Source organism: Ambystoma mexicanum, chromosome 11 (genome assembly GCF_040938575.1).
Source record: "Ambystoma mexicanum isolate Mex_15411 chromosome 11, UKY_AmexF1_1, whole genome shotgun sequence".
NCBI lineage: Eukaryota > Metazoa > Chordata > Amphibia > Caudata > Ambystomatidae > Ambystoma > Ambystoma mexicanum.
Window position 1 is genome coordinate 309,888,193 of NC_090934.1, and position 23,192 is coordinate 309,911,384.

Below are 23,192 nucleotides of genomic sequence, written 5' to 3' on the forward strand. Positions count from 1 at the left end.
CGCCTAAAATATCCATACATTATGCTACATGTTTCTTTTATTAAAACATGAAATGGGAAAACATCTAAAGATTTAATGCAGAGCAGGTGTGCGTGTGTGTCATCTTATTTGCATACACCCTTGACGTCAGTTTGAAATCCTTAAAACCTCTTACGCACATACACTTTCCCCTTGCAGCTGCCAAAGCTTTGAACAGGCATGCAACGCAGTAAGACCTGTGTAGATATGCCAACTACCAGTGAGGGTGAGAGAGACACACACGCACGCACGCACGCACGCACGCGCTGGGAGCGAAATATCAAGCTTTGTAACGGTGGTTACATCCCTCTGCTGACCCATTGCTAAACATAGCTGGTAAACATTCCAATGTAATGAGGCAATGTTAACCAAGGTGGCGGGCCAATCTTGCCAGTATAGGGCCCAGAGTCCAAGTTACGGGCCCAAGCAAGTGGACTTCCTATGTTCCCCTCTCTGTTGTACATGCACTCTGTTGCCTTCTAGCTAGGTGTGCGCCTACATATATGCAGTCTCTTCTTTCTGCCAACGTTTGCAACACTGCCTCTTTCTGTACATTCTGCCCCTACTGCCGTCTCCTTCCGTTCTTCTTCCCCTCATCATTCATTCTTAGCAGATGCGGATCGCTTCTTGTTGCTCTTAACTTTGTTACCATATATTTAAGGCAATTGTACAGCAAGTTGGTAAAAGCGCATTATAAACACAAATAACTGAAACCCAAGAAGGTAATGCAACCCGCTTCAGAAATATTGCCAGTAATGGGGTTTTATTAACTTACAGATATTGGAGAAAGAAACAACAGATTACATCAGAACACGGTATATGTTGCCGTTTGTATGCTTAACCCATAAAGGTGTTGGTGGCAGCTACATTCCCGGATGTGCCTGGAGTGCCCTCTTGACTGAAACGGCGCTTTTACTGCAGGCCGTCAAAGTTTAGCCTGAATTAAACACTCGTCGCTTCCATTGTGCGAGGCAGAGGGCACGTGAAGGGTGCGTAGTTAGTTTGGCTCATGAGTAAGCCTCCCTGGCTTTCGCCGACATGCTCCTGACCAGGCGTGCCAGGCTGTGTTAAATACTTTCCACCACGTGAGGCTGCCAGCTCAGATCATGTCATGGGATAATTCCGCGAGCGCTGGAGCGGTGCCAGTGGAGGCTACAGCAGTGGGAATACGAATTATGCGCGGGAAGCTGTGTTCTTTGAGGTTTCTGAAGGTGGACTCTTTAAAATGTGTGTACGTTGGGGAGAGAGGGCGTTTCGGTGGCATATTCGTAGGAACTTACCTGCATACTTCCCAAGTACTGAACATGCCCTAAAGGGTGAACCACACTACACACACACCACACGTCCACCACAACAAACAACAAACAATCAGAGACATGGGCCTTACCTCACCCGGACACAGCAAGCCAGTCAATGCACACAATGAAAGTACACTTAGAAGGCTGCCACAGCCGCTAGTTCCTCCTAGTTCTGCAAGTATCAACAGGACAGAACAACCTCCATCCTATCCGTCTTCCCTCACTAATCCACCCCGCCCTCTTTCCTACTGAGCCAGGTGAGCGCCTGGAGACCATGCAAACGGTAACGGTGCTCGGTATAAGTCAACATAACAAGACTGAGGGCTGTATCACCAAATTATGAGGGCAAGAAACTATTGGAATGCTGCATAAGTGGCAAATTATGTGGCTGTAGACATGTCACATCGTACTATGCAACTGTTCAAAATGTGTATTAACAGCGGTTTATTGGTTACACCTGGACCAAACAAGCTACCTTGAGCAGCCATTATGGACATTGCTGGGTTTATAATAAACATTCTTGTTCGGGAAGATTGTGTAAGGTTCTTCTACGCTGGCACTTTCCTCATGCTCCAAATGTGTACACAGAGGAGTCTACAACCTGGGTTTCCAGAGATATTTTGGACTACGACTCGCATGATGCCTCACAATTGATTATGTTGCCTAAGGTCCATGGGAGTTGTAGCCAAAACATCTGCAGAGCCAAACCTTACATACCTGCTGCCTTAGCTAAACGCATCCAAGTGACTTAATTCAGTTCAGTGTGTGCTATGCAAGAACATTCACCCACTCAAAAAGCAGCCGCAGAAGGTCTTTGTGTCGCAATATTTGTATGGCGTGTTTCTAATGGGGAGAATGGGCAATGGGGCATGTGCGCGGCTCTCTGGAATTGAGCAGTAGCCCAATAGAGAATGGGAAATGTCTGTTCTAGAGGGAGACAGTGCCATAGTTGGGGGTAGCAGGGATGCAGTGCCTTTGTCAGAAGCAAAAACCATTTGAACCAGCGATAATGTAAACATATTCCCTTCCTCAAAGAGGTGTTATTTGCATTAAAGATGGAGGTAGACACCAGCATATTTTTTCAAACTTTAGTCAGTCTGAAGATTATTTAAGTGATAACCCGAGGAAGAGCTCTTAACTACGTCTGGTGGAAACATGTCATATTGACAGAAGAATCAGATTTCAGAAGCAGTCATCATACAGATGGGATGTTGTTTCCACCCTTTCATATGTCACTTCTTGATGGAACATATGTTCTATGGTTGTGTCTAAGCTTCTCAAGGTATTTCAGCATGTTTGCTAAATTTGAGTGCATCACCTTTCCCCCAAAGTTTTGGTATTTTAAAGAGTATGCATGTCCTTGGATGGTTGACTCTCTAGGCAAGATACATGGCCATTTAACACCTTGATTCCCAGTAAAAAAATAAGTCTTCATATCGCTATCGGATAAGTGCTTGTGCACAGTATGTATCTCACCCAGCACGATTTTTTGAAAGATAGATTTAGGATTTAATGGTGTGGCCACAACTACAAGGAAACATAGCAAATATAGAAGGTTTAAATGACTGTCAGAGATGATGGCCAGTGTTATGTGCCTATGGAGCTACTAGTGGACCATGTTAGGGAGAATTCTCAGAAATGTTTTTTTTTATTGAAACTTCAGTTTGGCTGTCTCAACAAAACAGTTAATAAATCCCAACTTTTTTTACAAACAAATCATCAAACCTGGACATCATCAACGACTACGGTTCCCAATTTTCACATAAAAACAAAAATGTCGGCATTGCCCATGAAATAAAATAGATATAGATAGAAGAATTACAAAAGGAATGAAAGAAGACCACTAAACTAACTTACGCTCTGAATAGCTATTTTTGACCACTTTCATCAAAATCAAGTCCATATAGTTAACCACCGCACAGGTTAGTTTTATATCATGCCCTGCAATCACACGCCCCCACCAGTTTTCCATATCGTTGTCCTGGGGTGCGTACAACCCAAAATGACAGTCCAGGACAAACTGTGACAAGATGTTGTAATGACTCAGTGTCACTCGAATAATATCAACATATATTATCCGTTGCCACATCATTTCTTTAGTGTTCAGCACATTTAAATGAAATCTCAGAAATTGCTCACGATAATAGCACGAAGGACACTTTGTCAAATATCTGCATTGGTTATTCAGTTTATGGGGTCTAGTTTCAGCCTTCAGCGTCGAGTACATTTTGTCGCGTTGCTCTGAGTTGCTGATCCAGGACCAGGATTCAAGTTTATTTTTGACCCACTGGGGGAAATTAATCAAATCTTCATAGTTTATATCGGCCTTTTGTGATTTTTATGCTGAAGAGAGTGAGACCTTTTTCCCCACTCTCTCATGCATTTTTATTTGATTTGAACCCTGTGTTTCATTTGGTTTTGGAGTCTGACAAACTCCATAGGCATCATCTTTTTACTTGTGACACACAGCACCATCATTGCAGTATCACAGATAAGTCATTTGCATCTCTGCTGAGGCTTAAAGACCTTCTCTTGGATAACTACTGTTTCCAAGAGTAGTAAAGTGAAATTGACTTTACTTACAGGTTCCTCTTTATAGACCCAGCACACACTATTTTACGATAGGGTGCTGGAGGGATTACTTAGTATCCCCTTTGTCTAAACTTCTCGTGTAACATTTTTTATGTTACCCTTTCCACAATTAATGGCTGGTGGCAGTGGTTTACTTTTTCTTACCATTGTGTGCTTTTACCGCGGGCTGCGTCCATAGCTGCAGTATAGCATCATGGGTGCCCATTTTATCAAAACGGGCCCGGTCTTCTTTTTTCGCCATTTCTTGTTGGAAAGGTCCTTCTTTAGATTTATTCTTCGCGCCAAACCCGGTTTGGTCCCTTTGTTCATTTTGTCTTTGGGCGGGTGAAGCCTGCCTCTGGCCCCAGCATGTCTGGCAGGGCAGGAAGCATGGCAGGTCCCTGAATCTCCCTGTGATTGGTCTCCTTGGTTACAGGAATGCACCCAAAGGTGATTGGCTGTCCATGGCGGACACCCACCCGGTTGTGTGAGTGACAGCTAGGCTGCAAATTAATGGAAACGACTTGCATAAAACGCAAGGTCTTTTGCAAAGAAGGCCGAGTCAACCACAGGACGAAAGAACCGAAGAAAGAAACTGGAAAAGAAGCTTGCTGAAGCTCCTATTTTAACATTGACTAGAGAAGCCCGGAAAGGACGACTTCTACCCTTGGGTTGGTGGCACCAATTGACCCCAAGACGAGCTCGACTGAAACTCTGCTGGCTGTACTTCCGTTGCGGCTGCAGGAACTGAGTGCCAGGAGACAGGAACACCAGAATTGAGAGCATCGTTTTAAGCCAGACCGAGCTCCAGGAAGATCCTCCGGACTTCCTCGAAGCAGGGCTGACCAAGCCTGAGCCACCTCAACAGACTGCTGGACCCCAGAAGCAAGGAAAGTCCACAAGGTGTCCAAGAACTGCGGTGGTGCTATTCGCGAGAAGCTGAAACCGCAAAGTGCCGCTGATCTGAATTGCGCCCATTACTGTCGCCGACCTTCAAATTGTAGCGCGGGAGTCCCCAGACGTCCTCCCGCTTGTCTCCACAACTGAGGCCCAGCAACAACAGGATCTTCAGGAACTATAACAGGAACAGAAGCCAACAGGAACCATTTCTTCAGACCTAAGGTACTGTGAACTAAGGAGTACGTACCTCTTGTGTGTGTAGCTTGCTTGTTCTCACTGGAGACTTGCATTGGCTGCCCTTTGCAGAGTTGCCTGCAGCTTTGCCCTTCACAAGCCTCCAAGCTTGTGGCCCAACAGTGATTTATTGTTCAATAAAACTCTCTTTAACAATGTGCAAAACATGTACCTACCTTCAAGAAGTGCCTCAGCTCCCTTAGACTTTGCTCATGTGACATTGGCTGTCCAGGCTCGATGAAAGACTCTTCTTATCCTCTGACATTGTGTTTAACTGTCCCTCCAAAAAGTCATACATACCTTACTTGTATAGCTGGGAAAGGGTTCATCTACTTTGCATTGGGGGTTCAAAAGTGCTTACCTGTTTGAGAAATGTGTTAACCATTGTTTCTTTCCCTAGCCTTTTCCTTTTTGCCCACAACTTCAGTATTACCACCTAAGTGTGAAAAGTGATATATTAATGTCCACAGTGTCCTAGCAATTGAAGTCACCTCAGGGTGTAGGAATATATGTTTGTCATCCCAAAAGGGTATCTACTTACTTTATTGAACTGAAGGAGTGTATTTTTATTGTTGGCAATTGCTCCCTTCTAAAGAAGGCTTATTTTAAAACGGACTGTTAAATTAATAAATAATCATTTGATCAAGAAACCTTGAGTGTAAGTGTTATTTGAATACTTGTCACTGTGAAACTCTATGGTACAACCCAACAGCTCACATTGACCCCTCATGAGATAAGCTTGGCTGCTCAGTCACACTACCAACTTGTGTAGTACAGGCCTATGCCAAAGGTTGTGTTACCTATTGCCAAGAGAGCAAGGCTGGTGCAGTCTCCCACAGGGTTACTACATACAATCTTGCCTAACAGATCACAAGAGTCTGGCAGAGCCTACAATGACTTGTTATCGGAATTCAAGACAAACATACTCGCCCTTGGCATTTAAGAGTTTAATATGAACTCCTAAAACTGAATGTATTTGTATTTATTGTTTTATATAGCGCCTTAATCCAAGGCGCTTTACAGTTAACAACAAGAACGCATTAAACATGGAACAGTAGAAGCAATAACAGTAAACATTAGCCAAATCGCAAAATCGGCATTTAGTGCAATTTATATAAGAAAAGGGGAATGGGGAGGAAGGTGTTGGGGAAGGAGGGAAGAGGGAGAGAAAGTAGTGAATAACGTGAAGAGTAGGAGAATTTAAAAGTGAAGGGAAAAGATAAAGAGAACAAAAGGACGGGTACTAGAGGGAGGGAGAGAAGGGTGAGAGGAGGGAGGGAGAAAAGGGTGAGAGGAGGGAGGAAGTCAAGCAGGGAAATGAAGAAGGAGACATTTCAATGAGGAGCAGAAGGAGGAATAGGTAAGGGAGGAGCGGATAGAAAAAGGTAGGGAGTTCCAGTGTAAGGGGGCAAGGAGCTGAAAAGAGCGGAAACGAGAGGAGGCACAAGTTATGCAACTCTAGTTATGTATAAACATCAATGTCAATTGTTGCTGAAAATGCAGTACAAGCACTTGTGGGATAGTGATGCAGTCTGAGATGTAATGACGGATTTTTGGAGGGATAGCACTGCTGTCCAATTCCTATGCATATACAATATTTTCATCAGTGGTGGGGTCGCTCTACTTTGAATATCTGTATGGTTGGAGGGAATAACTGCATTTTCATTCCATTGCATTAATATCTGCAGGTCTAGGAAGATATCTCCTCTGATTAAACGTCTCTGTCTGCAATATGCTGTTGGCAGCAGAGATCGCTCTGCTGTGCAATTTCCTGGCCTGATACATCTGCCGAAAGAAGGGGCAGCTAAATTGAAAAGGTTATTTGCTTACGATGTCCTCATAGCCTGAGAACTAGCTGTGCTGTTTGTTTAACCTTTCTGTAATCAATGTCGTACCGACGGGGGTGGGGCACTTTGGCCAGCTTGTCCACTCACATCCTTAATGAAGGCAACCCAGACATATTGGCACAGTCTGAGACCAGGCTCGGACTGACCTATAGGGCAATAGGCCCAAGGCCGAGCCAAAAACACAAAATGCTGGTGTGGGCCAGTTTATTTGGTCAAAGTGGGCCACTTTTTTGGGCAATTTGGGCCAGTTTGAGTTGATTCACTCTGCGGCTAGTAACTTTAACAAGTGATGCTGAATAAATATTCTTTAAAATGCACAATTAGCATCACATTTTGTAAAAAGATTCCCCCATGGTTACTATTCAAACAGTGTCACGAAAGGAATGAATAGCCATTTGCAACTGTGGGCCACTTTTCCATTGTTTCCCCAAACAATTTTATGGCCCAGTCTGACCCTGCTTGAGACTCTTTGGCGCAGCTGCTACCTCTGCAAGAGCCACCAGGAATGCCCTGCAGGTGACAGAATGTGTACCCGCTCCAGTAAACCTGCTAGGCATCACCTCCTTTCCCCCACAATGCCTTTGTTTCTAGCAGCACCTCTATTGGGCAGCAGTTTTATAAATGGCTTCTGTAGACACGTGATCCAGTTTAGGGGTGTTCCCTTCCCGTTCCGTGACTGGTTGATGTGCGACTGATGGCAGTGGGTGGCCGTTTATGCTGGTCTTGTTGGATCTCTGCAGCTTTTCACACCCTGGACCATGGTGCCTCTCCTTACCTTGTTGGCAGCCGGTATGGCAATTGGGGGCTTGGTCTTGGATGGTTTTCATCATCCATTTTGGGCATGCTTGGTGCGTCATGTTGCGGCCTGCTCTTCTGCCTGGGGGTTGTGGAGTACCCCAAGGGCCCATCAAGGTAGCCATGCCATTTAATCTGTACATGGAGCTGCTGGGTATGGGGGAGGGTGGGTCCTGCTGGCGAGCTGCAGGGTCTCCCTCCATTCATCAGCACACTAAAAACACGCAATTCTAGGTTAGTGTGTAGTCGCATGCGGATCTCCACCGCTTGAAGAAATGTCTCCTATTCATCGAGGCCTGCCTCCAATTAAAGACGCCCAAGAGGGAGGTTTTGCTTATTTCAGCTGGCAGGACAGTTTTACCTACTACTGGCATCAGATCCGAGCTTTCTTTTTTAATAGTTATGGGATTAACCACCAAACCATTGATCCATGGGATTTCCCTTAAGAACGTATCTTTCTTTTGAGGCCCATGTTGCCAAAAAGACTCAGTTGACATGTGACATGTGAGGGTGTGCAGCCCTGAGCCTTTTTCATTTTTGCCATGCAAAAATGATGGTGGCGTTCTCTTTGAGTAAGTGAAATATGCTAAACAAGCCCTCTCTAAATGCTCCATGAGGAAAAGTCTACTGCACACATGCAATCTCTGTTGGACCCAGTCTACTGACGCGCCAGCAGCTGCAATGTGAATCAACATGGTGGCAACAGAGCAGCATGCGTCTTCCTAAAAAATCCTGTTGGCATCAAAATGTATTTCAACAGCGATGGGCTGCCTTTAAATGTACTAGCATCCATGACTCCAAATACCTCTAACTGCATCTCTTTGTATGGTAGCAGGTTTTTGGTTATATATGAATATTCTAGTTAGAGGTAGTGTCATATGAGGAAATACAATTAAAGTTGCCAAAACCCAATCTGATGTCATTTACATTTTCCACTTGGTTTCCACTGTGACCTAGAGATGCAGATCCACGGGGGTATTGCATCTGTCCTGGTGAGATTTCACACACAGCAGATGGTGGCTTGCCTAGTATGGCCTTGCCCACTGTTGGGCAGCTTTGACACCTTCCCATAAAAACAGGGCAAACTCTGCAACATAATAGGGAAGTCCCAACAGGAAGATAGTTAGTGGATTCCTTTTGATCTGAGGCAGACAGGGGATGAGGGAAGGCTGGGAGGGCACCTCGCCATCTTTGATTTGCCAGGCCCCCCCTAACTCCCTGCAGGCAAAGCACTGTGAGAGCCGACATCACAGGGAATAACCTGGTTACAGAAGGAAGGATTAGCCCATAACAAAAGGCTTTGAATGAAGCAATCCACTGTGGCAAAGTGACCTTTTATAAGGTGGGTGAGACCCCCCCCCCACATCCTTAATTAAATCATCTTTGAGATCCTTTTGGGGAAGCATCCTTAAGAGTCATCATAAGGAACTATCTTGGACAGGAGTTCCCCCAGAACTTCTTAGGGTAAAGGCTGTCAGGTTTCCCCATCCATTGGGGGAAGCCAAGGCCCCTTTTCCCAAACAGCTTCAGGGGAACATTTGAGGCAACCTGATGGAGGTAAAAGCCTGACTGCTGCTGGACTGTGGCAGCCCTGCTCGGGACCCCTGGTACCCTTCCTAGATGTTAAGGGCAGAAGACAAACTCATCTTTTCTCAAGGACCCAGTGAAGGGCCTCACAGCACCCTAGGGAACGAAAGAAGTGGACTTTGGCCTTCTCTACAACTTTGAGACAGTTTTTCTGCTCCAAACCCCTTCAAGCTGCTGGAAAGACCCAACAGTGCTGCCTTGGACACTCTCTCAACTTCAAGCTATGCGGGCCTTAACATCACTAACCTGTTGCAAGTTTCTTCGAGCCATTAATGCTCGTCAAACTGCACCACTTTGTTGGATTCAGTTGAGCCAGCTTGTCACTGAATCGCCGCTTTCCTTGCATCAATACCCTGTTGAGACTTTGAGCTACCCTGACTAGACATCACCTGCCTGCCCCAGGCTACTTCAAGCCATGAGTCATTGCCACTTTGTTGGATCCAGTGGAGCCAGCTGGCCGCTGAAGATTAATCCCCACTTTGCATACTTGAAGTCTTGATGTAAGGAGAGTCGATATTGCCTGCCTTTCCAAGCTTCACCAAGCCGTTGTAGCGCATCACTTTGCTAAATCCTGTCGAACCAGACTTGACACACTGAAATGTGCCCAGCATCCCTACTTGATACTGTTGAGATTCTGAAAGACGATATATTGATTATGTCCCCCTGACTTTGAGTCGGTTGTTAGTGGTTTTAATAGTTTGTCCTTTTAGTTTAATTAGAGTCTTGTCTTTATAGCACCTTGATTGGATAGTTTTTAATTTTGGTACCTACCATTCCATTGATGTTTGGGATGCTTCCAAGCTGTCTCCCACACCCCTGAAACATATAGCCTGGCCTCAGCACGCTACCTTTATCAGCTGATCCGTACTCTTTGTTCAGTTAACCTGAATTTGTTTCGATTCCAGCGTCCCACTGCATTTCTAAAAGCAACAGATTTTTTTCTGTCTATCGACACGGCTGTGGAATTCACTACCTTATGGTCTTTAGGAAAGCTCTAAAAGGCTGGTCAATATCGTTTAAATTGTGCGCCTATATGCGGTTTGGTCCATACAGTAGGCGATATTATTTTAGCAAATCAACCTTAAAGAGGTGGAGGAGGAGGTAAAGCATTCATGCTGTTAGTATGGGGCTCAGTAAGAGCTTAGAAGCCGCTGCTAATCACTGTACTTCTGCGCGGAAGTAGTCATTTCATCACATTTCTCATTATCAAATCTTTCCTCATTGCCAGATCAATGCTTTTTGACACGCTTGTGCACTGAGGAGGGTGATTCAGGCCCTAGTCACCTTGCACTTGGATGCAGGCAATGCCATTCTCATGGCATACCACAGTCTACACTGCACCTCTTGAAAGCTGTGTTTCTTCATGCAGCCCACCTACTTAGCAGCACTCAGAGGTCTGACCATATCTCGCCGTTATTATGCCTACTGTATTGCCTGCCACTGCAGGTGTGTATCTAGTTTAAGCCCCGCTGTCTTCTTTTCAAAGATGTTCGTCTCCAGCAAACACCGTATCTGGCTGACAAACTGTCTATTCTTGGCAGCATACAATCGACACAGAGTCTGAAGCAAAGACCTGGTTGGGCAGTGTTCTAGTTATAAGTGTCTGGACATCTAGCCAAGCATTTTTTGGGGCTGGACCCACCTTCTGAAATTTCACTCCAGTTCTCTGTGCCTCACACCTTCTCTGCAAGGAGCTGAAAAAAGTCTCTTTGTCAAATGTTGTATCTATCCCCGATCTATTGTAATCTTATTTTTACTGCTATTTTAGTTGATGTTATGTACCATACCTTCCAGCATATGGATTGGTTTTTATCTTTCTCTGTATCTGCTTGTTATGCTGTGCCGATTTATTGTAAAAGCTTTCTACGTTTGCCTGTTGGAAATTGGAAGGCTCTCCATTTGCCACTTGGGACCAGGTCTGGGCTATATTAATGAAAAGGTGACCAACCTAATGTACAAATTAAAAAACAAATGTACACATTTTCTGCATAACAAGATGCATGCCTTTGTCAAACAATGACTACAGTCAGGTTGGTTTATCACAAAGGCTCCCCTGGTTTGTGTCTAGGTTTTGACGTTAGTACGACCCATAGGAAAGTCTACCCAGTGTCAGGTGTGAAATAATCTACCATTCCTGGCTTTTATGCACATAACATATCACAATGGTACTTGCAGTCCAGCAATTATAATGTGTGCAGGTCTGTAAAATGGCATGCACTTAAAATGCTGGTCTTTACAGAAAGTCATTTTAGAGCGCTGTTTCCACATATAAGAAACAAAATTGTAAATGAAGGATGGCACAGGGGCAACGCGTGGTCTTGGAATCAAGACCACGCAGAGCAACAAAGGTTCGAATCCCGGATCCTCTCTTACAAACCGCGCGTTATAAAAATACAATAAAAGAAACTAACTGAGTGACTGAAATAGTGATGCTAGGTGAGAAAAGTGTACAGGTGTTTGACCACATTTCTAGCTTTGTTGGGTTTTGCATTGCACAGTTCCTTTGCATGTAGACAACCGTTGTGTGGCAGCAGAGACAACATTAACCGCTGCTAATTAAGTAGGTTCATCCCATGGGGCTAAGATACCCAGAGAGTTTTTGCAACCAGTATGTCTATGTAAGAATTTGCCTTTTCTCTCTTTCTGAGGGAAGGCAGCGATACTGAAGTACGGGAAGAAAAAGGCTGAGTGAGAGTGGTAGGGAGGGTGAGGGGCGAAGGACCTGGAGAAAGAGGGAGCGGGTGGAAAGGAAGTAGTGATGGCATATGAGTCCACCAGGACAAAGAGAATAAGAGGGTAGACGGTAGGAGAAGGTTGGAACCTGATCGGAAAGAAAGGTTCAGGAGCAGAGAAAGAGTTGGGGGGTGGGGAGTAGAAAGGAAAGGCCTGAGGAAACACAATACCCCAATATAGAGGAATAAATGAACAAGAGGGAAGGAGAGGAACATAGGAATTTGAGCAGCGAGAATAGAAAGGGGAGCAAAAAGAAAGGTTTGTGTGCCAGGACGGAGAGACATACAGGTAAATCTCATTAGAAGGGAGAAAGGAATGAGTGAAAGGAGGGAAAGCAATGGAAGGAGAAATGAGGAGCAGTCTGTTAGCAGAGGGGGGTGTCAGATGGGTAAAAGGTAGGGGTATAGAAGAATGAAAGAAGAAAGAGAATGAGAGAGCATTGCGGAACGACAAGTATGAGGAGATTGGTGTACAAAGAAAGAGTCGAAAAAAGAGAGGAGCAGAGGGGGACCTTGCCGGAAGGACTAGGAAGTACAGATGAGGAGGATTGAAAACAGAGGAGATGAGGAGGAGGAAAAGAAAGCAGACAAAGAGAAAGTTGGGAAAGAACTGAGAGAAGTGAAGAAAAGAAGGAGGTGTTCCATGTGTTAATATCCCCGCAAAAATATCCCCATATTTTTGCTGCAATATTAAGGCATGAAACCTGCGGGAGACACCCCCGGAAACCCTGCATTATTTTTAAAGGAGCGGTGGACACCCCCGCAATCGCTGCTCCCAAAAACGACCCCCCCCCCAAAAAATATCACCTATGGCCGTTCCAGGCGACCATTTATACAGTGATATTTTTGGTGGGGATAATATACAGTGATACCGAAGAAGGATCGGGAGACAGAAGTTGGAGAATGAGTGGAGTAAAAGTAAGACAACATAACAAAGGCGGCCCGAAAATAATAGAGGAGCATGTCACAAAGGGCGAAGGACAGCTAGAAAGGTGTGGGGGAGGGGGAGTGATGGAACCGAAGAGGCACAGACAAGAGGTGAAATGCATGCTAGAATAAAAAAAGGTGCATGGTCACTGAGAATAGGGGAAAGTAAAGCAAGGGCAGGAGAAAGATAGTAAGTGGGAAGAGAAGGAGACCTGGACGAGGAGTCGGTGGGAAATTAGGAAACCAACAGACCCTGTGGAGAAGCAGGACATGTGGAGTGGTTAAAACTCTGGAGCCGCTTGTGGCTTTGCGCCCAGGAAAGGACCGTCCGAAGGGAGGAAGAGAAAGAGGACTTGGACGATTAGCATAAATCACTTTCTGAATTTCCTGGGCCCTAAAGGATTGGTCAACCATGCTCAGCAGACAGGCTAGGGTGAACAGGATTGCTATTCTCAAGGATACAATGCCCAGTCCAGCAGTTACCACCAGGAATTCCCCGATGTGCTCTGCTAGTGCGCCGAGGAGGGAAAGCGCACTTGAGGCCAAACGGAAACCAACTATCTGAAGGATTGTGCGGGCAAGCCAAAGAAGGTGAGGTTATCTAATGACTATACTTCTCATGAATGCCCTCAAAAGAACACCATCATGCCCAGGAGGGCAAGAGAACTGTCCCACAAATGGTGGTAGGTAGGCAAGAAAACCTACAGAATATTCAGACTTTCTGGCTGTCTGTCAGGAGCAGAAATGAAAAGGAAGTACCCAGGAAGGTTGCCAATTTCAGGGAACCATAGCTGACGGCTTACACAATTTACCCTGATCCTTGAGGGATCATTTTCTGCACCAGAGACTTAAACAAAATAATACTGGCAGCATGGATAACCCAGACATTTGTTTTCATCCAGAAATCGGGCCCCGTTTGTTTAGAGACATTTTTCTTTATACTCCCTCCTGATGGGAGTGATCTAGGTTTTATTCCCACCCTAACCCGTAACAGAAAATATAAGCAAATGCACTAGCATTCTGTCGTCAGCTGTGACAGTGGACAAAGGTGCTCTAGCAGTTTTAAGGCCCTGAGAATTACATGAGACAGAAATGGCATATTTTGTTGAGTCTGATGTGACAAATCAATAGGAATGTGCTCCTTCTCCCCAAGGGGGAACTGCCCCCTTTGAGGCTAGGGCTGTGAGCCCGCTCAGCGATACATCGCTAGGTCTATGGGAAAGGGGATCTCACTGGGAGTGACTTCTGTTCCTATGAGAAACTCCCTAGATTGGCCAACATATCAGCGTATATGGGACTGCCTGCCGAGAAGAAGAATTGAGCATCTTTATGCAGAAAATGCTGAAGTGAATCTATCAGAAAGAGGAAAAGACAATGTCTCTTTAAAATGAGATATCTATATTTAACATAGAGTGGAGGAAGGGAGAGCGAATGGTATGCATGGGAATCCCCCTGCCGTGATTGCTCCTTGGAAGGGATGAGGTGGAATGCCACAGTGAGATGCTTGGAGATTGGGGAGAACGGCAATGGGGAAACCGCTGCCCGAGCAGAAAGCAGTATGGTGGTATGACTATGATCACCTCATGGTGGATGAGATGCCCGCTGAACGATGCTGAGACCATCAAAGCTGGTAGCATAAGAAGCTCCCTATCGCCTGTGTCCCTAGAAAGGCTGCAGGCTGAAGGGGAAGCCAAAAAAGGAACACTTGCGAAAAGCCAGAACAAGATAAGCGACAACGGAGACGAATACATGAGCGTGTGCTGAGCCCTGCAACGTTCCCCTATGCAGATGAAGTTACTGGGGGGAACGGGAAAAGCAGGAGGCCACCGGGGCAAGAGTATGTGAAGAGTGCAACTCATCCCAGTCATAAAGTCGAGTTACAAGAAATAAAGTTATCCGATTGCCAATATGAAAAGCTCATTAAGCAAGTAACAAATAATCCTGTGAGAAGAATAAAGAGGGATTTGAGACAATTATCCAAAAGGTTTTGTGAGCAAAGACAAAGACTGGTTAAAGCAAAGCCCGAGTACAGCTTCGAATGAATAGGAGACAAGACTATCAAGAGAACTAGAGGCTAGAAGAAAGAACCCAGGAGTTGGGAAATCTAAAAGGGGATCAAGTCCCATGCAAAGTAGCCAAGGATACAGTAAGAGACTGTGCATGTGTGTGCAAGACTATTTCAAAACAAGCTGTAAGAAACATAGGCTTAAAGAAAGCACCAAGCTCAGAAGTGTTTTACAAGAACTAATGGAGACGATATCCAGAGCTTACCAAAGAATATTGTAAAAAGAAACTCAAGTATAAGAGAGAGACATTTCCATCAGGAACTACGAGACGTCCAGCGGAAGAAAGGCCTTCCTTTGGCTGAGTCTAAGTTGGTCGGTTTTGATTGATTGATTGTTTATTTATATAGCGCCTATACACAATGTGTTTCAAAGCGCTTCAAGGCAGGGAGGAAACATGGGAAAATATACTGACATTCTTACAAGTCCTTCTTACATCAGAATGTGAAAAATAACTATCATAATCAGCCTGACGACATTTCAGATAGTGCAAATGCTATAGACAATGAAGTGTAAGGGAGGGGGGGGTGGGAGGGAGAAAGAGACAGATAAGCGGCTACATTACTATGCCTGACGACAATTGAGGTAGTGCCGGAATTTAACAAGAGGTGGGGGTGGGGTAGGGGGGAAATTGGAGTAAGGGAGAGAAGAACAAAACAAGCGACTAACATACTAGGCCTGATGACATTTCAGATAGTGCAGGAGCGGGCGAGGTAGGAGAAGAAAAAAAAAGGGGGGGAGGGAGACAACAGGTCAGGTGACGTATCTGAATAGCGTAAGTGCTAAAGGTACAATGAGAGGAGGGGGGAGAGGGTGGGACAGCAAGAAGAGGGAATGCGAGTCGGCATACATCTCAAGCCAATAAGGGACCAGAGGGGGGGCACACGGACATCACAGGGGACAAGAGGGGTGGGTGGAGAAACAAGAGGGGAGGGTGAATACAGTTTCAGGAGTCAGAAATAACACATAAGGTTAAAAGAGAACAATCAAATTGCAAACCAGGATTCAAGATGAGGAAGGTCACAGCATGATTAAGGGCCACCATGAGTACGAGATGATGTGGATGTCCAGCATGAAAGTTGAGAGGGTGAAGCACCTTGAGTCCAAAAAAGTCAGAAATCCCAGTATTGGCCACAAGATGGTGGCGTTGAAGAAAATGTATCGAGACAGCTCCTGCAGAAGGGGCCGGGCGCAGAGGAACAGCACAGGGGGTCCAGATGGGGAGGGGGCACTGAGTGATAACGGGGGACTAGAGGGGCGAGGGGGCCCAGAGAGACACAGCGGGGCACCAGAGGGGGTTGGTTGGCACAGAGAGACACAATGGGGGACCAGAGGGGAGTGGGGGGCACATAGAGACACAACAGGGGACCAGAGGGTGGTGTGGGGGCACAGAGAGACACAATGGGGGACCAGAGGGGGTGGGGTCCAGAGGGGCCGGGGGCACAGAGAGACATAACGGGGGACCAGCGGGGTTTGGGGGGGACACAGAGACACAATGGGGGACAAGAGGGGGTTGGGGGGCAGAGAGAGACACAACGGGGGACCAGAGGGGAGTGGGGGGCACAAATAGACATGATGAGGGACCAGATGGGGATGGGGGCACAGAGAGACATGACGGGGGACCAGAGGGGGTGGGGGGCACAGAGAGACACAACAGGGGACCAGAGGGTGGTGTGGGGCACAGAGAGACACAACGGGGAACCAGAGGGGTGGGGGGCACAGAGAGACACAACGGGGGACCACAGGTAGTGGGGGGGCACTGAGAGACACAACGGATGACAAGTCGGGGGGGGGCAGAGACACAACAGGGGACCAGAAGGGTGTGGGGGGGCACGGAGAGACACAACAGGGGTCCAAAGGGGGGTGGGGGACACAGAGAGACACAATGGGAGGTCAGATGGGGTTGGGAGCGTCCTGCAGCAGACAGGGTGCAGACAGGGGCCTTCGTCGAGGGCCTTGGTTGAAAGGCCCAGCTCCCGCCTCCCAGTTGCTGCAATTGGCTGATCAAGCCAGGTCCAATAATGGGAGGGGGAGCTGGACCAGGCACAATGGATGAGGCTGGCAAGGATGTTTCCAGTTTGAGTGCAAAGTCAAATTTACGTGCAGTAAAAGAAAATAAGCAGAACAGAGCAGATTTCGGGATCGGAGAACAGGCAGTTTTGAACAATGTTGTAGAGTCAGGTAAAGTTGAGTTCTTTTTGGACGAAGAATGTTTTTACTTTGGGACTTCCTGACAACAGACAAGCACCCTGAGTTTCTTTAGATAGGTAGGGTTATCCCTTTAGCAATAGGGATAGTTAGGGCTTTTCATATATTTTAATTAAACAGAGATTCATAATATCTTCAATGAGCCTGACTCCTTCTTCCGACCTGCCACACTGACCAGCCTCACCCAAAGCCAGCATAGGAGTAGATTCTTGAGACAGGTCTCATATTCTTGGGGCTCAAACAGCATGAACATGTGTTTTAGAGGGTCATGACTAGCATATATTGGTGAGTCTGGCCTCATGGTCTAAGACGCATGAAAGTGGGCAGCACTAGCCCATTAAATTGGGTTCAGTTTAGAAATAGCTCCACTCAAAACAGATCACCTCTAAATGATACATAACAAACAATGTGGGTCACTAACAGCTATAAAATAAACTGCAATGATTATTTCCACAGTGTAGAACCCTGTCATCCCTCTTGGTCATGATAGAACATTACACTGGGAGACACCAGTTACCCCCACTTTTCCCCCAATATTCACTCCCCTCATTGCCCATCCTCTCTGTGTCTGCCTTCAGAGAGAGCATGTGGGCACAGCTCAGGGACACAATGCAAGTGACAGCCCAGGGCCTGCCCCAGGACAGTGATTTGTTTGGGTCCCTTCTTTCCCATATCCTTCACATTTTGGTAAGAGCACTGCCGACCGAGAACTAAACTCTTTAGTTTAAGAAAGTCTGTGGGACAATCTGCTGTATATCTTTTGAGAGGGGCCACATACCGCGGTGTGCCATTATTAGAGATACTAGAAATTCAGGGGGGTGACATGGAGCATTGTGCCGATTTGAGGGTCGGTATTATGAATTATGCCAATATGAATGAGCAGTTTTTAGATGTTCGAATATAAGCTATTATGAAATAATATGGTGAGTTGTGAGGCCTCATGATCTGCGTTGGACACAAGCAGAAAGATAATTCAATTTAGCAACAATGCTGGCATATATTGTTTGGATAAGCCTCAACCTTTCTTTGGGGACATCGAACATGAAAGGGGAGCAATGCTGGCATACGTTGACATGCTACATGATCTGCTTTAAAGGATAACCAGCTTGAAAGCAGGGAAATTCTGGCATATATTATGGAGACAGCATTACAATGTGCTGCAACATTAGCCTGTGCTCTTTAGGGGATCCAGAGGCTATTGGAGCAGGTCAACTATTCCTGCAGAACCAGTTTTCAATTCTCTGGCTCTGTAACTAACCTTTCCGAAATGCGTGCTGCGAAATATACGATATTTAATAATGCTCACATGGCAAGGACATCCCCAAATGCTTCTCAGTTGGGCTCAGCAATTCCTAGAAAAAATGTTGCCCCTTCATTTTATAAGTGAACAAGCCACCATTGGCCTAGAATGTAGTGTCATTGTTTGAGAGGGGCATGGGAGCCCAAGAAGAAGGTTGGTTAGGACTCACTGCTTTCTTTGACCACACATAGTTAGAACCAGATGCTCGTCGCTGCCCCAAAAAAAACCTTTTGCCATACTTTGCTTCCCCCACTCTGCCCATGACGGAGACTCCCCTGTCTAACAGCTGCATGGTTGGAGGAGCAGGCCTGCTTTCTATGTCTTATGCCAAGAGCAGGTGCAGACCTGTAAAGGGATAGCTCTGCTTTCTAAACTCTCTTGCCCACAATACCCATGGCAGAAGGGTTGTCTCTAATGCCTAAACCCTTTCCCGTTACATCTGCATGTCTTGAGGGATAGTCCTGCTGTATAAACCTCATGTCTTCTCAATACCCAAAGATCAACATCAGACTTTCCAATTCGCCTCAGGCTGGTATCCGTTCCCAGCTGCCCAATTCCAGGTGCTCACCTTCACTTTCCGGTCATCCGCGGTGGTCTCATCAAACTCCTGCCCCAGCTGGAAGGTCATCTCTGTGCTCTTAAAGGTGCTCTGCGTCTTTATGATGATGTTGTCCCCTTCCACGCAGCAGATGGTGGTGGGCTTGGTCATGTTGGCCACCTGCCTCAAGGCAAAGCCGACACCTGTGTCAAAAAGCCAAGAGAAAAATAAATGTTTAGTTCTGATGAGTGCCCTCCTGAATACCCAGTTGTCTGGCACATGCATTTATCATACCAGTCAACCAAGTCATCTTTCAAGGAGGGTAAAGTCCAACGTTTAGGTGTGAATTATCAATGGAGGTGAACTGTTTTGGGGGATCCCTCTTTTGCAGTCCCCTACCCCAAAATCTCCCTGTCTTTCACGTTCTTAAATCCCCTCCTTTTCTGTACAGTGTTCTGTTGGTTGTTTGCTAGGTTTGTATTAAGTTCTCAAAGACAGGTTAGATCCATAAAACTTTATTCGTGTAGGTTAAAAGACCAGAGCAGCAACCCTGGCCACCTCAGCTTCCAGCTCATTCAGCTCCCCAACTTCTTGACTCCCACTCAAACCCCAAAATTCTCTCGTTCCATATTCTGCAATGCCATCAGTATTCCCATTCTGTACCGATGTCACCACCCACTATATCTCAACAATTTGAACAGTGGATATTCCAATGAACTATTTACAATCTATATATACACACAACACACCTCCTACCCTCACCACAATGCATTTCCCAGTCTCCTCTCTGAACTTTTGCCACTCTTCCTTTGTTCCACAATTCTCCATTCTTTACCCTCACCAAATTCCTGCGATGCTCGTCGGCCACCACTTGTCTAGAATATCTTGACAAAGCTTTTTTAACATTGCTACCCAACTTAATTTTGACCACTGCCCGTGACGGATCTATGTGATCACTGAGACCACACATAATTGCGACGGCTGAAAATGCAGACTTTTTATTTTTAACTAAACCCTCTTTGCACCACATAGACCCCCCCCCGCAACCCACTATATTACTATAATATCCCATACTCCCCCCACATACATATGTGGTGTAAGGGGTGTTTAAAAAAAAGTCGCCATTTTCGGCCGTCGCAACATCTCAGGTCATTTTTGTACAATTCCGTCCGTGACTTGTCCACAGCCTTCATGCAGTTCAACCTGTCGTACCTCATCTTGGAACGCAATCCTCTTATCCTCATTCTGCCCTCAGCTCACTCTCGTCTACCCTGTTCACACCCACTCTCTTCAATCACCTGGGACACAACCTCGTGTTGGGTTTCCGTCGCCTGAGATTCTCACATGGTGACACTCCTATGGTGTCATGTGGCACCATCCTATAGTGAAATACCCTCTCCGTCATTGCACAGGTCCAGTCTCCACCCATGGCTGTTGCCACCATCAAAAAATCCATTAGCATGCGATGTAAACCCTCCACCACTGCATTCCCCTAGGGATAATACAAGGCAGTTGTCGCATGTTGAATTCAATTTTCCTCCAGAAATTCTTCAAATTCTCGGGACACAAATTGTCTGAAATTACCTTCTGTGGAAATCCTCTCTCCAGAACACACATTCCAATAACTACACAATCTTCCTAGTACTGATGTCTCTCATCACACAAACCGGCCATTTTGATAATGCATCATCCAGCACAAATCTGAAACTCCTTTGCACACCTAACGCTAAGAGGTCCCACGTGGTATCTATATGGTTATATGTCCATTTGTCGACATGAGTTTTTTCAATGTAATTTTTACTGAAATAATTGCATCGAAAAATCTCATTTCATTTTTTAAAAATATTTGGGGGTTTTCAACCCCCCTTTGCTATATGTAGCTCTCCTCCACTGCCCCTCCCCACCCCTTTTATTTCCATTAGTTTTTTCAATATCATTTTTTCAGAAAAATTACATCGAACAATCTGGTGGGGATGAATAAACGCGATGCCATCCCCATCATCCCACCTTCGTCGCTAGTGTTAAGTTCTCATAGACAGGTTGCATTCATGTAAATGTATTCTTGTAGTTTAAACGATCACAGCAGCAACCCCAGCCACCTCGGCTCATTCAGCTCTTCTCCCATTCAAACCTCGACATTCTCTCGTACCGCATTCTGCACTGCCACCAGTATTCTCAGCGCTGGTGATTGCCGGATCAGAGATCCGGCACCAGAAGTGTAGCCGGATCTCGGGAGTCAGCACAGTGGGGGGAAAAAAGAAGAAAAAAAGAAAGCTCTGGCGAGCAAACTAACTTCCTCTGGTGACGCAGTGCAAAGGGTCACCAGAGGAAGTTAAGGTCCTCACCTACGACCCGGTCCTCAGCCACGACCCGGTTTAATTATTTATGCAATGTTTGTCGGGTACATGGACCCGGATTATTTATTTATGCAATGTTTGTGGGATACCTGCATCCGACAAACATTGCATGAATAAATAAAATACCCCTATTAACATTGGAACTATCCCACACGATGCAGCCACTCAACTGCTTTCAGAGGGGAGCTGCAGGACCTGTGCAGGGAGGATAGTTCAGGGGCAACGTGCTCGCCCTGGGAGCACCACAGGTTCGATCCTCAGGTCTGTGGTTAGAAGCCTTCCGGTATTAAGCGCATTATAAATAACCTATCATATGTTATCAGGGTGGGGTTCAAGTAAAAGAAAACGTTGCTTATGGCGAACAGAAATCACCCTGTTTGAAAAGTACCCAAGGGGGAGTTTTTTTAAATAAAATAAAATGAGTTGCAAATTGTGCATTAAAGAATATTTACTCAGCAACACTGGTCAAAACTATTATCCGCGTAGTGGAGTAAATCACCAGTGCCAAGGAAGTGGTTTAAAGTGGAATTGATATATAGTTTGGAAAAGAAGCAGCATGAAAGAAATAGCGCCGTTTTAAACTATTATTTACCTTTGATCGGAGGTCAACTGCCAACTCCGCCCCCTATACCCTGCACCCTCGGGCATACCCCCCCCCTACTCCACCTCTGCCTTTGTGGGATCCCCCACCAATTTGTTTCCATTTCCACCACTGAGTATTCCCACCCTGTTCTGAAGTCACCACCTATTACATTTCAACATTTTGAACAGTGGATAGTCCAATCAACTTATTTACAATCTGTATATACACAACAGTTTGCATAGATTCATCCCATACATTTCTCTAGCTATTGGCAAAATGCTTAACCCATATTGGAGCAAATTAATTTGAGCTTCAAGCCCATTTGGTCCACTTTGCTCATTTCCAGCAGAATGGAAATCCAGTACATAAATATGTTAAGCAGATGTTATCTGGGTTCACCCAGCTGCCACACACGTGAACAAAAGCAACACAGGGAGAAGGTTGGCATACATGCAGCGTATTCCCAGGGAGACCCAGCAACTCCCTGAGGCGCCCATTCTCCACATTGTCCCAGGAACCCCAAAGGTTTTCTAGCAAGTCCCAATGAGGACTAGTGACACGGCTTTATCATCTGCAGGGAGCCTGTGCACTGACGCCCACTCCAACATGGGCGTGTCTTCAGGGTCACGCAGGTATCCCACTATAGAACTGCCTCCGCCCCCACCCCACCGTGTATGTTGGCGCACTGCTGTTTACATGGTTGGTCTACACCTCATGTTTGCTCGTCACATTCTCAGTACTGTTAAGTGACCTTGCAGTGGCACTGCGTGATTTACAAGAAACAGCCGTATTATGATCCTATCTGTTTAAAGTCATGTAACTGTCATAACTCGCATTACAGGAACGCTGAGCTGTGGGGCGACTGCACTCCCAGACAAGAGTGCAGCACGGTGAAGTCAAAGCAATGACTGCAGTGTGCTGCACTGCTACTGCTCAATAACACGGGTGTCTTTACTACCGTGTGCATGTTCCCCTTCCGTCCAGGAAAGACTCAGAAATGGAGGAAAGAGCTCTGGGGCTGATGGAAGAGAGCCCTGCATCTGATGGTGGTTTGGGGGTGCTTTGGTTGAACAGTCGTGTCGCCCTGTCTATTGCTGCTCCATCTTTCGGCGCAGCGTCCCCCGATGCAAGCTCGCTTCTCATTCCAGAAATCGCAAATACACTGACATCACCAAACACACAGTGCTCCTGACACGGAACAATACTCGTCATTTCTTTCAACAGAATTATGCTC

At 46.0% G+C, this 23,192-nt stretch overlaps 1 protein-coding gene across 1 annotated transcript in view; it reads right to left on the reverse strand.

Moving 5' to 3' along the window:
* The window catches only part of FABP3 (fatty acid binding protein 3), an 83,406-nt gene that overhangs the window by 19,106 nt on the left and 41,108 nt on the right, over positions 1–23,192 (reverse strand). The window contains exon 2 of the mRNA XM_069623043.1: positions 19,049–19,221. Coding sequence (XP_069479144.1) covers positions 19,049–19,221 — 173 coding nt within the window. The remainder of the gene's footprint in view (positions 1–19,048; positions 19,222–23,192) is intronic.